Below are 15403 nucleotides of genomic sequence, written 5' to 3' on the forward strand. Positions count from 1 at the left end.
TTATTTGCCTGCAAAATGCCTAAATCTTTATAGCGTTTGAGATCAGTATTATTTGAGGTTAGGATCAGCATAACCTCATCTTCTATAATAAACTGTTTATTAAATTAAGGAATTATAATCCAAGGAAAAAAATAATAGATATCCTTATCGAGTTATTCAGAGAGAGTATTTAAATATAAAGTAAAATTTCACTGTTTAGATTTTAAAAAATCGCATCTGAAGTTTGTAATTTTTTATGAGGTTAAGTGCAACATAACCTTAAATTCTGAAATGATCACTAGAAGAGAACTAAATATACAAATAAGAAATGTTAATAGGAGGGCCAGGTTAATAGTAGGCGCACTCAATGGGTCAAGTGGTAGAGCACTCGCTCTATGATTCAAGTGTCCCGGGTTCGAATCCCCTTTAGGTTACCAGGACTTTTTCTAGGACTGACAACCTAATCCCGTACAAGAAAAAGTAATACAGTAGACTATCGCTTATTCGGCTCTTTTAAGATCGGGCTACTTTTTAATTCGGGCATCAGTTAAATCTGAAAAAAGTTTATCGACATTTTTTATGTTTTCGAATAAAGATAATATGCTGAAATTTGGCATAAAGTTATGATGTGATTTTCCATTATAAAAGGGATTTCATGAAATTTACCATAAATACGAGTATGTAAACAAAAAATCGTTGCATTTCAAACAATTTGTTGCCCGAATTTCTCTCTAATTCGGGTGATATTTCGGTCCCAAAAGCCCGAATTTGAGAGAGTCTACTGTAATGCATGTCTAGAAATCCCCTTGCAAGAAGGCCTTGTTCCTTCATGGAATTGTTGTGCCAGCATTATTATTATTATTATAGGAGGGCCGATATCAAAACTAAGACGGCGATGGACGCAGAAAGAAATTTCCTACAATTTATGCACATTTAATGCATCCATATTTAACCCATTCAGTCAATGTACTAGAAATACTTGAGATTAAATGTTCATATTTTGAGATTAGTTTCCTACAGATTAATATATGAAATTTTTGAAAAGAAATTTTTTTTTATCTATTACGGGGGCGCGGGGAGCCGCCCTCAAACACACGTCTTAACGGTCACTGAATTTAAATTCTGTGCATTTTAATTCATTACAAACTCTATTTCTTTAGATAGAGTAACTATCCAAGAAAACAAATTGGCAACCAGAATTCAAATCAGGAAAAAGAGGATGAAGGCCAATTTTAATAAATTCGACGGGATGTCGAATTTTCCGTCCGCCATTTTGAGCAAAATTTTTGCATGACTTTCCGTGAAGTGAGAAAAGAACAACAAAATGTATTCCCATCTCTGTCGGGCTATTTTTTCCAAGTTATTGAAGGACTAAAGTAACTAAAAATCCATTCCCGACAGAAATTCGAATATCAATTGCCCTGGAATAAAACATCTAAAATCACTCAATTTGCGTATGATGTGTAATACCATGGTAAGGAATGGGTTAATCCATTAAAATATATCAGAAATTTCGCGTTATCTGATTGGTTGAAACTTCAAAATACTTCAATGTAAAAGCTCTTTTAAGAAAGCTTTGCTTATGGACTGGAGCTTATCTATAAAGCACCAATTGGAATACCTCAAAATTGATTTTCTGTAGCAATATTACTGTGTTAGCACACTTGCACATTAAAATTTTAATATGATTCACATTAATTGTCATTGGTGAGAGTCCAAATGTGTAATTTGTGTGTTTGAATCATTTTATATTCAAAATGTGATCTATTTGTTGATAAAAAGGTAGACTTGGCCCGCAAAATTTGATATAAATTGATTTATAGCATTAATGCGAAAAATTAATGCGATTTTCTCTTTAATTTTTTAATGTGAAAAATATTTATGCTTTAGGTAAATTTAAACTTATTTTTGCAGACCAAGTCCACTTCTTTATCAATAAATAGAAAAAAACCCAAATATTAAGTGACTCAAAGACACAAATAACATATTTGGACGCTCACAATCGACAATTAATGTGAATCACATTAAAATTTTAATGTGCAAGTGTGATAACGCCGTTATGCCAATGAGGATGGAGATTATGGGAATTGGGATAGATCATTGTGAAACCCACAAACGGCCTACATAGCCGATTAGTAGCTGTCCTCAGAAACTGCCTGTTTGATTGGAGTTTGCTCTCGGTGAAACCATAACTTTGGCACTAGGAGCTCTCATGGATTAGTTGCCTGCGGGGGCCTGCATTAATTCTCATACCTTGCTCTCTGGTCCCTGAGTCACATGCTTGAAGAAGTTGCGAATGGCGCTGAGATAGTGGCTGCAGATGTGACCATAACTCTTGTTGTACCACTCGGGTGTGCGTCCCCTGCGGACAATAAGAGTCAATATGTAGGACAAAGTCTTATAAGGAATACATGGTACATACTTTGCATCCACACGTGCTAAATGGACGATCCGTGACTTTCCACTGCCACATGGTTCTATCAGATAGCGTGAAGCCAGGACAACTCCTCGTACTCCACCCAGCAGGAGCAGTGTAGCATCTGGATGGTCAATGGATGTCTCCACAATGACACAAGCTCCACGAGGGAGTTCAGTGTTCCAGGATCTGGAAAGGAAGGCAGAGATTCTCAAGAAAATCTTCCCTGAAGCTTTCTTTTCCGGCAAAACTCACCTCAGGACGCAGTAATCCGTGATTGATTGTCCTCCGCAGACATATTGAAAGATCTCACTCTTCTCATCCAGCTGCTCAATGATGCGCCATTTGAGGAGATCAGTATCCCAGAGCTGACGTTCCTTCACAATGTGATGCAGAACTTCCATTGGTGGAGCTTCAACTTCCACAACGCACTTCCAGAGCCTCAAGGGATGTCCATCGCCGATTTTCTTGTATGAAATATCTACGTGAGAATCAAGAGATGGCGAGGAGATCCATCCCCGAGACTTCTCCCTGCCCTCCTTAATAGCTGCCGTGGTGCATTCATAGAGATACCCACGCCAATCATGCAACTGGATATCCTCCCCCAAGGTATCCAGTGTCACTGGACGTGATTCATCCAGATGACTGAATTTGCACCTCTGCATCTTCTCATTGGGTATCATAAAGACACTGCGATAGTTCTGAATGAGGAACGTAAGACATTCATGGGAGGCCTTAGTCTCACACAATTCCCGCGGATCCGGCAAGCCAGTCGGCTTCCTGCGTCGAGGGGATACAGAATTTGACCTGAAAGACAGTCAGACATTGAGAAGGGGCATAAATGTGCGTCAGGGTCAAAACCCTACCTCGGACTGATGATGCCACCGTGAAAGATTGACGGAGCCAAGCATACAGCTAAATTATTCGCAGTCATTTGATTGAACATGGAACATTCAGACACTTGATTCAAGAAGACAATTAGGGTGTAAAGCACCTCTCGGTTCTCATCTGGCAGAAGGAGAACAGCAGACTGCACAGCATCGAGACGCACCTCTGGGGGTAAGTCTGAAATATCAATTAGAGTCATTAAGACCATTTCTTCCTGTTTGTTATTTGCACTCTTGCAGGGACTTTTAATAGTTTTCTTTGTCTTCATCTCAATCCATGCAGATGGATTTATTTACCCTCTGAACTTAATAAAATTTTGAAAGTATATTGAGCAAGGAAATAAATTTGGAATAGGGAAAACCCGGGTAAATCTACATAATTTTCATTTGAAAAATAAAACTCACGTTGAAAAATCGCAATGAAGGTCTCTGACATTTTACTGGTCAGCAGAGACTCAGGCAATTCCCTGAAGTACTGCTTCACCATGTCAGCCACATCATAAGCTTGCTGCCCATCGAAAAGTGTCACCAATTCTGTTTCTTTGGCACCCTCAACCATGCCTTTGATCTTGAAGATACGGCTCTTAACACCAGACTTCCGGAACAGACCCACCTGATCCAGGGCATTGGCCTTGAGCCACTTCAGAGCTTGCTGAATTGATGTGGGAAGGGTATGTCCGGTACGCTGTAGAACCAGCAACAGCGGTACCCCAAACACTTTCTTATCCTTGTAGTCCGGTGTCTTGATCTTCTTGATGAACTTTGGCAATTCCCAGTTCCATCCGGAACGATGGGTCGGACAGTACCGTTCCATGTAACCCGTAAGGGTGACCAGTGCCAATTTCCTGATCACCTGAAACTGACCACAGGACAGGGCGGCAAACTGAACTCCACTGTCCTTCTTCTTAGATGGTTGAGCTGACAGGGGTCTAGGGAGCTTCATTTCAGGCTTATCGGCGGTCTGGAAGCTATGCCATCGGACAACAGGACCTCGGCTAAAACAACAGGATAATTTTAAATTGGGAATAATATTTTTGGTCAGTAAATAATTCAAATTGGTCAGTAAATAATTCAAAATGCTCAGTAAAAAATCAATTCGGTGCCAATTGGAACCCAATTCGAATTTATTAATTTTTATTTAGGGCAAGGTTTGAATTGTCGGAATTGTTCTATAAGAAAGTCATATAATCAAAGTTTTGAATTTCCCAAATGTCGGAAAAAATGTTTCCTGTGGGTCTCCAAACGTTGATAAGATCCAAAGAGTTTCATGGGTTTCCACCCATTTTCTGAACGTTCTAAAATGTTCCCCGAGTTCCCTATGCATTGGCACAGTTCCCCTAGCTGTAGCGGAACTGTGCCAAATGTAATATTTCTAATAAAAATTGAAAATTTTTGTTAGGGGACAGCGCGCTACCTTCGGACGATTTATGCTTCGCAGAAATTACTTTTTTCAATGTGTTATAAATGAACTTGGCCCATTAAAATATAATATTCTAATGCCCTAAATTTTCAGAAAAGATGGATGAAATCCATAAGAAACATAGAGAAAAAAAATGAATTATCTGAAGCTTGAGTCGTCCGAAGGTAGCGCTCTTACCCCTACTTCTTTTTCAGGTGCGTTTTTAAAATCTTACGGATAGTTTAACCTTTTTGTTTTCCCTAAAATTAATCTTAATACATTTTAAAATGAATAAAAATATATAGCCATAGCTTTGGGTAATATTTTGGCCACATTGATTTTCATAGGTCTTTGATCTTTCGGAATTCTTAAAAAATTCTAAAATCTCGAAAGCCGAAATCTCGAAAACTAAAATTTCGAAAAGTCCAAATAAAGAAAAGTCAAAATTTCGAAGAAATAAAATCCCGAAAGCTAATACCCCGAATGATCAAAATCCTGAAAACGACGAAATTACACGGACGATAACCGTGCTATCACACTAGGATTTTTTTCATTTTGTAAATTCAATTTAATTTTCAGATGATTTGTTCTTATGCGTTATTTTGCACTAAAAACCAATTGAATTGATAGATCTGCACTTATTTATTAATAAAAACTAATACTTGTCCCAGAAAAACCTATTTAAATATGTTATAACAGCATAAATGTGGTTGCTCAAATAAATTTGAATTCAGCAAATTAAAATGTTAAAATTGCTCACTAATTATAATTTTTTTGCAGTTATACAAGTAGTATTTTGAAGAAAATTTTTCTTATTAAATTTATTTACTCGTAATTAATATTATTTGTGGCGAAAATATAAGATAAGTAGGGGAGACAGGGGTAAAATTAGCCAGCAAATGAAGCTTTTTTTTCGCGAGTGACTTGTGAAAAAATGATAAGGTTTGTCTAATATTTTTATGTTTCATAAGTAGCATTAGGATATTGGCTATATGAAACAGTGTAGTTCAAAGCTCTAAAATCCTTGCCTTTTTCTAGAGAGAAAAAAGTATGACACATTGGTTACACTTGCCCCGGCCTGGGTAGAAATAGCCACTTTTGGGGTACTAATTGCCACTAGTTTCCCAGATGAAATTTTAAACTGGAGATACCAAATATTATTTCGCTTTGGTACACTAAAGCCCACTGATACTAAATATGTTACTTAAATCTAAAGAAAAGGGCTTTAGCCGACTTTTTTATGACATTTTTGTAATTGAGGCAAAATTAATGCAAACATTCTGAAAAAATCTATTTCTCAAGTTCCTCATACAAATGGCAATATTGCTTTGAATATCAATAGTACTTTTTCATCTAACAATTATCCATGGATTAGTGAAAAATCATTGATAGTTTTAGCCCGCCACGGAAGAGTGACTACAACTGCCCCGAGGGCTGTTTCAGTGTTTATCATCTTACATAAAAAAGTAGATAATAATTATCCAAGTGAAAAATATTTTTTAATTAGGTTTATTAAACCAGAAACGAGGTAAAACTATAAAATCTTGATTAGAAACTCAGAAAACCAAATGCTGGTCCAAAAACTGTAACATCAAATCTACAATTTTATACGCATTTTATAAAAATGCTTCTAAATTGTAGGATAACTGGATCAGAGTTATAAATATTTCTGGGAATATGGGGATGTGTTCCTACTTTCATTATAAAATATTTTGCTCGATGTACATTTTATGAAAAACGAGAAAAATCCACTGTCTACTTTTACCCCTGGCTATAGGTACCCCGGTCTCCCCTACAGTGTTTTAGTGATAAACTTGCATGAAGTGAAGCTTAAGTATCGGGAGTAATTCATTATGTTCCTCCAAAGCCATTAGAATGAAATTGTTAAGAAATTTCAGTTGGGAGTTGAAACGACTTCATACAGATTTTCAATAAGACTGTATGAAAGTCGCTGCATGAGCCCTTTGCCGACAAATCTTTTTTTTTCTGGCTTAGGGGATCCTTCTGAATAACAGATAAGTGACTTATAAGACATTTTAAGTACTATAACACATTTTCCGAAGTCATTCACAATCAAAAATCTCGCGGCACTATTTAAAATTGAGCAAATTTCTAGCAAAATGTGTCCTGGCTGTGAGAATTTTCAAGTAAATTCTAGAAATCTTAATGCTCAATTGGCTCAATTGAATTTAAAATTAAGGGTAGAATCACATTGACAGTAAAATGCTCGCCGTAGCTTCACCGTATTTCGTTAATTTACGCGTTTTCATTGCAATTTTTACCCAAATTCTCGATTACCGTATTACCTTATCTCATATTCGGTGGCACTAGGTGAAAATAATATAAGAAAATTGAAAAAATAAAACGAAAATTCGATAAACGGTAAACAAAAAAGCTGTACGATTGATTTCTCTTACAGTTTTTTTTTGCTCACCGTTTATCGAATTTTCGTTTTATTTCTTCAATTTTCTTATATTATTTTCACCTAGGGCCACCGAGTATGAGATAAGGTAATACGGTAATCGAGAATTTGCGTAAGAATTGCAAAGAGAACTCGTAAATTAACGAAATACGGTGAGCATTTTACTGTCAATGTGATTCTGCCCTAAAATGTGAAAAATCCTAGTGTAATGCGTGGAATAATTTGTCAAATACAAAAAAAATCCCTTTGCCTGAAAAAGGCGGGGATGCCGTATAGCTGTGACCCCTTAAAAAGTTCAGGATTTTGGTTTTCTTGATTTTGATTCATTCGGGCTTTTACTTTTCCGAGATTTTGACCATTCGGAATTTCAAGCCATTCGGGATCTTGACTGCGATCCCTTTTTCACATCATCTTGTCCGTAGAGACGACATTTTCTGTCTTTTGTTTTGACGTTGCACAATCTCTACGAAAAAAATTAAAATTTTACGGAATTTTGAAAAACAAAGGAATTGGCCGAAATTACAAGCTGTCTGAAATTTCGTACGATTCTTAGACGCCAATTCTTAAAAGTTGCTTAGATTTCTGAAACTTTCTTGTGAATTACCAAGCAGTTCCAAGAACTTTTCTGGATTTTTTTTAGCAGATCATGAGCGTTTATCGTAAGTTCTGATAGATTTCCAAGAATTCTTTATGTAGTCCCAATGAGTTTCAATGTTTCTCAAGGGTTTTCCGAGAGATCTCAAGAGTTTTTTAAATATTTCTATGGTACCCATGAGTTACCAAGAGTCTTTCGACGATTACCGGATTAATCCGAGTCCACTTATCTGTATTCTCTGTAATATTCTTACTTAAAGACCAATTGGGTAACCAGGGGCAAAATGTGGCAAGCTAAAAAATTCTAAACTTAATATCTTCCAAAATAAAATATACCAAGGCTTTAATCTTTACTATAACTTCATAAATCATCTTAAACGTCTTAAGGTATATAGGTTTCCAGCAAGAACAAACTATTAAATATTCAATTTTTATGACACTATTTTAATTTTTTCCCCATTTATAGAAGATATCTTGTTGATCCGGATTTAAAATTCTAAAGATTGTTTTATCGTTTATTTTTGGAATTTCGAAGTGATTACAATACGAAAAGCCTCGCCTGTAAAATTATTAGTAAGCACTTTTACTGATACGAGAGACGAAATGAGATTTACTAGGCCCATATTTGCATCTAGTTTGGCTTTTCTTGCACTAACTAAGCGATCTAAATATGTTTTTATTTATAATCGTAAACAATTTTTGGAAATTGTTTTGAAAATCACAAATTTTTCTTTTACGAGATCTGTTTTCATTGCATGGGATTTATTGGGCTCAGACAGTTTTAGAAATAACTGTTACTTTTTTTCATTTATTAATTTTTTCAACATTATGGTCACGAATCCATGATACCCCCAGCGAGCATCAAATACTAACCGATATAAATTCAGCTGAAAACATATGTATTTTCAGCTGAATTCTGTTAGTCTTAAAACGACACTCGGAAGGCGGTGCCATTTCCATATATTTTTGGTTAGCATTTTTTGTTCGAGAACTGCTGACCGGTTAGCATATTTTTGCTGATAAGTAAACCGATGCTGAAAACGCTGTCTGTTTCAGCTAACTTTGCTTCAAAACTTACATAAAATGTTCGCGGTTGATCCCAAGGCGCTCTAATGCAAGATACAGTATTTTATTTAGATATCTTTTCCAAGGTCTTCTCCGTTTTCCCCGAGTTCTTCTACAATGGCTCGCATAACTTTTCTGGGGAATCTTTCTAATAAAGCACTTATCTGCACGCAATATTTTTTTAAGGGGCGTGGTCTAAAATTATTTTGGATTACTTTGAATTTGGTAAGGAGTACTTACTTTGATCTCAGGATTACATCCTCATCCTTGCTGTCACTATCCGTTCGGCGATCATGCTTCCGAATTGTGCTCCTGGATCTCAAACTCCGCTTTTGGAAGGCGTCACGATACTTATCGGACTCCTTGCCGAGATTCAAGGAACCTCCTCTGGCCAATTTAGATGTTTTTACTTCCTTCCCAGAGGTATCCTTGAAATACTTGTTCTTCCCAGGATGGCACTCGGAATCCGACAGTGCCCCTGCATCCTCAACTTTACTGCCACGCTGGAAAAACCTACGAGCACGGTTGGGCTTCTTCCTTCCCACACGAATGGTTCCCGAATCCTGGCTATTGGTGTCACTGCAGTATGATGAGGAATCATCGCCAGACTTTGATGAAGTCTGACCCATAAAGTGCAGGGGACTGGTACGATTGGACAGGGAACGATAGTGATGGGGCTTTTTGCCAACAATATGCTTGGGACTGAGTCGATTGGGATCCGTAAAAGGCAATCTCAGTTCATTGTTATTCACAAAGAGATGCTTAGGGGACATTATGGTAGGACTTGTTGGTACTGGTGAGCATGGATGGGAAAATACATCGACGCATTTCAGGTCACTCATCTTCTGGTTCATCTGACCAAAGTCCAGGACCTAGGGGTTTGAGAGTGAAAATAAATTTGATGATAGGGAAGTTTTGCACTGAATGTGCGAGTTAAAGGTATAACAGAGATGGTAGATTATAACAGTTCTATTGGAGACACAAACCTGTGGTCCACTGATTATAACACCTTCCCGGTTTTGGCGTTTTCTTCGCTTGGATTTGATAGACTCGACTCGTCGTAGGAAGGCTTTAGCGCCATCTCTTAGTCGTTCACTGCCAGTTCTACGAAATTTCGACTGTATCATTTCTTGATCACTACCACCACCATGCGGTAGTCCAACGTAATCAAATGCGTCCGTGCTAAAGGAGGTTGATTTGAATTTGATTAGCGTAACGGACATTGATTGGCGGGTTTTTTTTGGGTTTTGTGTACTTACCTTTCTGGTGATGATTCCCTGGAAGAAATATTGAGTTTGTCCTTGTTTTTGTCCCCTTTGGCTGGTGGTGCCGGAAGTTCCATCTCACCCACTCGTGACCATCGACGACTCTGTGGCTGGAAGGTCCAGTTTTCGCTCAAGGCGCAACTATCATCATCTGAGTCGTCATTCTGCGAAGGAAGGTGCATTTTGAAGCAAACATTCTACTTTCTTTCATGTCTTATTTGATAATTATGGTGTCATTTGTGGAGGCAACATTATATGAGTACTTTATTGCAGGGGGATCAAAAAACACTTTTCACACTCTCTCCTCGAATGGGTGACTATAAGGAAAGTGTACCTCGATATTTTCGTGGGCAATGGATCTTGGGTGAGAAGAGAGAAATGACCTGGAGCAATCGTCGCTCGTCACACAATGCCTTATTAGACGATGATATGGTTGGGACTAGTGAAAGAATCTGCACGCCAATGCGGAGTTAACAAAAGATGATAGGAGAAGAAGCCCAAGAGAAGTTTTATATAGAGTCTCCCAAAGAAGAGGGCAAAGAGACGCACGATAGACACGACTTAATAATGAACTTAATACGTCTCACACTGGGTGTTTATAATCGAAATCCACCGTGCAAATAGCATTACGGCAATTTACATATGAATACATTTTATATTTAAAATTATATTTTATTATGTATAATACCGTAGAAAAGTGATGATGAATATTCACACTATTTACTTGATATAAGAATACTTGTCCACAAGAAAAAAAAAACTGTCTCTTCTTGCAGAGAAGGTTTGGAATTTAATCCTCAACATGTTGACTCATTTGTAGGCAAATGCAACAGCCGCAAAAGACGGATTTCAATAAATTCTAGATATCTCAACATTAAATTGTGAATTATTGTGGATTTTGCCATATTCATTTTCATTTTATATCAGAGCACATCTAACAGAACACAAGAAAAAAAAAACCAAGAAAAAATCCAACAAAATACACGGTAAAAACTTTTGGACACTGACCAAAATATTGGAACAAGTTTTCCTTGGAACACATTTTTTTTGGAATCAATTTGTACCTAGAGAAGATATTTGTTTGTTCCAAAAAGTTTTCTTTACAGTTTCGTTACAAAATACTGTTACAATTTTGTTAGAGTTTTCTTTTGGAACCGTTTTGATACAGTGGAATGTCTACAAATTTAAGTTGATTTCGTTTTATACAAATTTGTTCCCGAAATTTGGAACAGAATTTGTTGCACTCGGCTGTTTTGTTCCCACTGTCAGGAACAAATTGGTACATATTTTTTATAACAATATTATTCCTACATCTGTAACATATTTGTTCCAAAAATTTTCGATGTCCGTGGACGAGGTAATTTTTGGAACCAAATCCAAATTGTTACTCATATGGGGAATCTTTTTGTTCCCATTGTCGGGAACAAATCCGTGTAAGTGATTTCGTCTTACAGTTAAGGTCTATACTTCAGTCGAGATGGATTTAGGTGGCGAAAGTTCATAAGGAACATCAAATAAGAATCAACTTAAGAGTGTTTTATACAGACGCGTGCATGACGACATCATATGCGAGTGCTGGCAGCAAGAGGGGAAGGGAATCGCGAATTAAAAAAGTGAAACCATGTAGCACGAAAATTGCCACAGATTTGGCGTCCTCTTCACTTCGGTGACGGGTGACTGAGCGTGAGAGGAGGGATACGCTTTTATACTAGACGAACTATTTATTGGAACAAATTCGTTACTAATATTGGGTATCTTTTTGTTCCTCTTAGAAGGTACAAATTTGTTCCAAAAATTTTCGGTGTCCGTGGACGAGCTACTTTTTGGAACAAATTCGTTACTAATATTGGGTATCTTTTTGAATCTCATAAAATGAACAAGATTATGCCAAAAATTATGGTGTCCGTGGACGAGCTAATTTTTGGAACAAATACGTGCCGAAATTTTTTACCGTGTACCCTTTGAGAGTTTCTTCTTCTAAAATTCTCCATAATTTAAATAACAAATATAAATACAAAATCCTGGAATATCTTATATCGCGGCATTTCACGAGTATTCATCCATACAATCAATTGTGAAATTCAAATAAGAGCATCTTCTTCTGCAGTTTTCTAAAAGCACACAAGACTTATAGCCATAAAAGAAGTGTCTTTGAATCAATTGAAAAGTGTAAAATTACCTGTGTGGTGGAAGGACAATCATTTCAGTGGATAAATAAAATCCTTTGACTACTTTAGTATGAAAAATTTCTATTAATAGACAACATCGTGCAAAGGCCTTCGAGAGACTCTTTCTCTGCTTGGGAAAATTTATAAATGTTCTTGGGGAAAGAAGGAGCCAAAACATAATCAATAAAACAAAACGTCCCCCCCCCCGTACCCCGTGCCGGTGATAAACATTTTTGAATATTTAAATAAATACTTATGACGCGATACAGCAACAGCCACAAAATCTGTAATTACACTTGAAGCCCACGTACTTTTCAATTACCCGCTGAAATATTGAGCATAAGTTTCAAACAGATGGACACTGACCCAATTCCCTCAAATCTCATTTGGCTGACATAGAAAATAGCTAAAAAAAAAAAAATTAGTGTCTCCATATCACACTTTTGTGGAATATTCTCTTTAAGACCAAAAAGAAAAAAAAAAGAACAAAGAAAGTCACAAAAGATGAAGGTGGATAGAAGAATGATGGAGGGAAAAATTAAGAGTGTTTGTGGTATTAGAAAATAACTTACATTTCCATGTTTGTTGTGAGTTCCGTCTAGTCTCATTGCTGCACATCGATTTAAAGCCACAAGACGCCGGTAGAGAGACTGCAGGGGATCATTTTCCAGGAAGGGATGATCTTTAGCCACATTACTCAGGTCTATGGGAAACTGAAGGTCTGGAAGAAGCAGAAGGAAGCCACAGATATTAATGATTTGTCTCAAAATTCTCAACTTGTGATGACATCTCTCAAGATTGCTTATCAGGAATATTAATTGTTAAAATATCTTCCTTTCATTCAAGATTTCAATCTTCTAAGATATTTAGAAAATGATATGTTTTTGTGCTTATTAAAAAATTCCTATGGTTATTAATTTACACAAACCCATAAATAAAAAAAAATCAATTTAAAGGCCTGAGAAAGAAGTGGGTTTTAATTTTGCCTAGAATTTAATTAAATTGCAGTGAATTAAATTTAATTTTAACTTTTTGATTCTACCACTCATACGATCGTAACCGTCTCAGCCTCGATTCTAAACCCTAGGAGAATATTATCGTATAGTAAAGAGAGGTAATCCGGATACTTTTCATAGAGTGCGACTTTAATGCTTGTTTTTGGACTGATGAAATATTTTTTTCGCCATTCCAAATCAATAGAATTATTCTTTGTTTAATTTAGAATCATAATAGAAATAGAATTTTAGCAATAATATTGATGAAAATTAATAAAATTACGATAATATTAATATATGCGCAAGAATGTTACTGCGACGCTTTTATGTAACTCCGTTGAATTCGATCAAATTCGGATGCTCATTTTAAGGAAAAGTTTAATGCATAAAAATGAGAAGATATTATTTCAAAAACATTTTTTTAGAGTTTTATTCCATCAATTCATTTCATTAATTTATTATTTAATTATATATATTTTTATTTATTTTAAGATTGCACTCAATTCTTTGATTTTTCCTCGGTTTTCTTGGCTGACTTCCTTCCACGTTTTTTCTTTTCAGCTTCAATTGGCATTTGAGCCTTTTCCTTTACCATGTGTTTCTCCTTTAGTTTTATCTCCTTTTCTTCTGCCCTTATTTTTTTGTTCCTCTCTCTGGTCAACTTCCGTTCAGCAATTTCTTTCTTTTTTTGTAAATCCTGCCTCAATTTTTCCTCCTGTTCCGCGATAATTTCCTCGGAAGATACAATATACTGGTGTTTCACATTGCTGGCTTTGACCCTCTTCTTCTGACGACGTTTTGGAATTTCTCCTGGCCAGAAATAGCATTGTTTTAGTGTGTCGAAGATCGGTTGAGTTTCAGGAGGATCGAGAGTCTCAGAAGTTGCAGAGAGTTGGTTCCCAGGGATGACTGGATCATTTGAAGGATTATTGTCGGTGGCCTGATCGTGCTGGTTATTGATAATGGACTCCTCTGAATGTTGGAAAACAATTTTCGGGAAATAAAGACCAGCATAGAAAAGTGGCCCATCCATCCAGCCACTCTGTGGTGACGTTCCCATTTTCCATCCTTCTGCGTTGTGAATGGCAATTTTTGGAGTAATGTCAGTTTTATGAACAGCCATTGGAGGAGCAAGTTCGCCAGTAGCTGACACCATGAAGAGTACTGTGATACATTGCTTCGGTCCTGAATTTTTAAGAGATGGAACTACACGTGAACCTCTCTGGACAGGACATTTCCATCTTCCGGTGTCAAAAAGAAGGCACTTTCGTCGCAATTAAAAACACGGTCTGGTGAAATGCTCAGAAGGTTGTGTTCTGTGAAATATCCAAGACAATTCTGAAACCATTCCGTGAGGTCTTCAGCAGTAACAGTAGCTCTTTCCAATGAGAAGGATTTTGGCTTGCGCATGCTGAGCTCTGGATGACGCTTAAGAAAATTCCTGAACTAAACGTCTCCGGGTCTTCCAGCTGTAAAATGGTTTGGAATTTTGTAGACCTCACAGATGAGTTTAACGCTGTCCAGAACTTGTTCCTTCCCGATGGGATGCCAGCCATCCGCACATCCCAGGATCCATTTGACAAGTTCTTTTTCCTGTTCTTTTGAAAGAATTGTTGGCCTGCCATTGGGGCACTCTTCCGGGTATCTGCCAGTCAATTTGTTGTGCAGTGTTGTTCTTGGGACATTAAATGTTTTGGATGCATATGCTATGGTAGAACCATCTCGTACACACTGCAAGGCATTCCTAAGACCTTCCTTAGAGTAGGGCTTGTCCTTATAGGTCTTTTCTTTTGTTCCCTTTGGCATCTGAAACAGAAAAAGAGTCCTGAACAATGCAAATTCTGAACAAAAACATTGACTTTCACCGCATCCGACTTGCATCGAAATGTAAACATTCACAAAAATCACTTATTTCTGTATGAATTATTAATATATTATCAATAAACTCTTACTCACCTTGTAGATCAATAACTACACTAACTTTTATTGATAATTTTGATTGCAAATAATGTTTTATTATATAGAAAAAACACTAAACTTTTTCCAGCGACGAGCTGTCAACAGCAAAATTTTCTCAGAAATTAAATTCTTAGTACACAACCCAGTTGACCCGAGCTTAAAAAAATATTTCTTTTACCCACTTATTAAACCGATAAAAATATAATTTTTGGTTTTTCTTAAAGTAGAATAGTTATATTATGATACTTCAGTAA

The 15403-nt window shown here is 36.7% G+C and overlaps 2 protein-coding genes across 5 annotated transcripts in view; both read right to left on the reverse strand.

Annotated features, from left to right (window-relative positions):
• Positions 1-1424: 1424 nt before the first annotated feature.
• The window catches only part of LOC129810016 (rho GTPase-activating protein 7), a 115820-nt gene continuing 101841 nt past the window's right edge, over positions 1425-15403 (reverse strand). For 3 of the 4 annotated variants that reach the window (XM_055860239.1, XM_055860238.1, XM_055860241.1), the window contains 9 exons: positions 12768-12916; positions 10022-10191; positions 9749-9944; positions 9003-9634; positions 3688-4277; positions 3262-3460; positions 2651-3202; positions 2402-2584; positions 1425-2341 (listed from right to left, as the gene is read on the reverse strand). In XM_055860239.1, coding sequence (XP_055716214.1) covers positions 2227-2341; positions 2402-2584; positions 2651-3202; positions 3262-3460; positions 3688-4277; positions 9003-9634; positions 9749-9944; positions 10022-10191; positions 12768-12916 — 2786 coding nt within the window. In that variant the 3' untranslated portion in view covers positions 1425-2226. The remainder of the gene's footprint in view (positions 2342-2401; positions 2585-2650; positions 3203-3261; positions 3461-3687; positions 4278-9002; positions 9635-9748; positions 9945-10021; positions 10192-12767; positions 12917-15403) is intronic. The other variant, XM_055860240.1, reaches the window with a different exon arrangement.
• On the reverse strand, positions 13666-15283 carry LOC129810025 (uncharacterized). The gene is made up of 2 exons (XM_055860254.1): positions 15147-15283; positions 13666-14996 (listed from the first exon to the last, which is right to left on the reverse strand). The coding sequence occupies exon 2, from the start codon at positions 14344-14346 to the stop codon at positions 13690-13692; it is 657 nt and encodes a 218-aa protein (XP_055716229.1). The 5' UTR covers positions 14347-14996; positions 15147-15283; the 3' UTR covers positions 13666-13689.

The sequence above is a fragment of the Phlebotomus papatasi genome, chromosome 1 (assembly GCF_024763615.1).
Source record: "Phlebotomus papatasi isolate M1 chromosome 1, Ppap_2.1, whole genome shotgun sequence".
NCBI classification, from domain to species: domain Eukaryota; kingdom Metazoa; phylum Arthropoda; class Insecta; order Diptera; family Psychodidae; genus Phlebotomus; species Phlebotomus papatasi.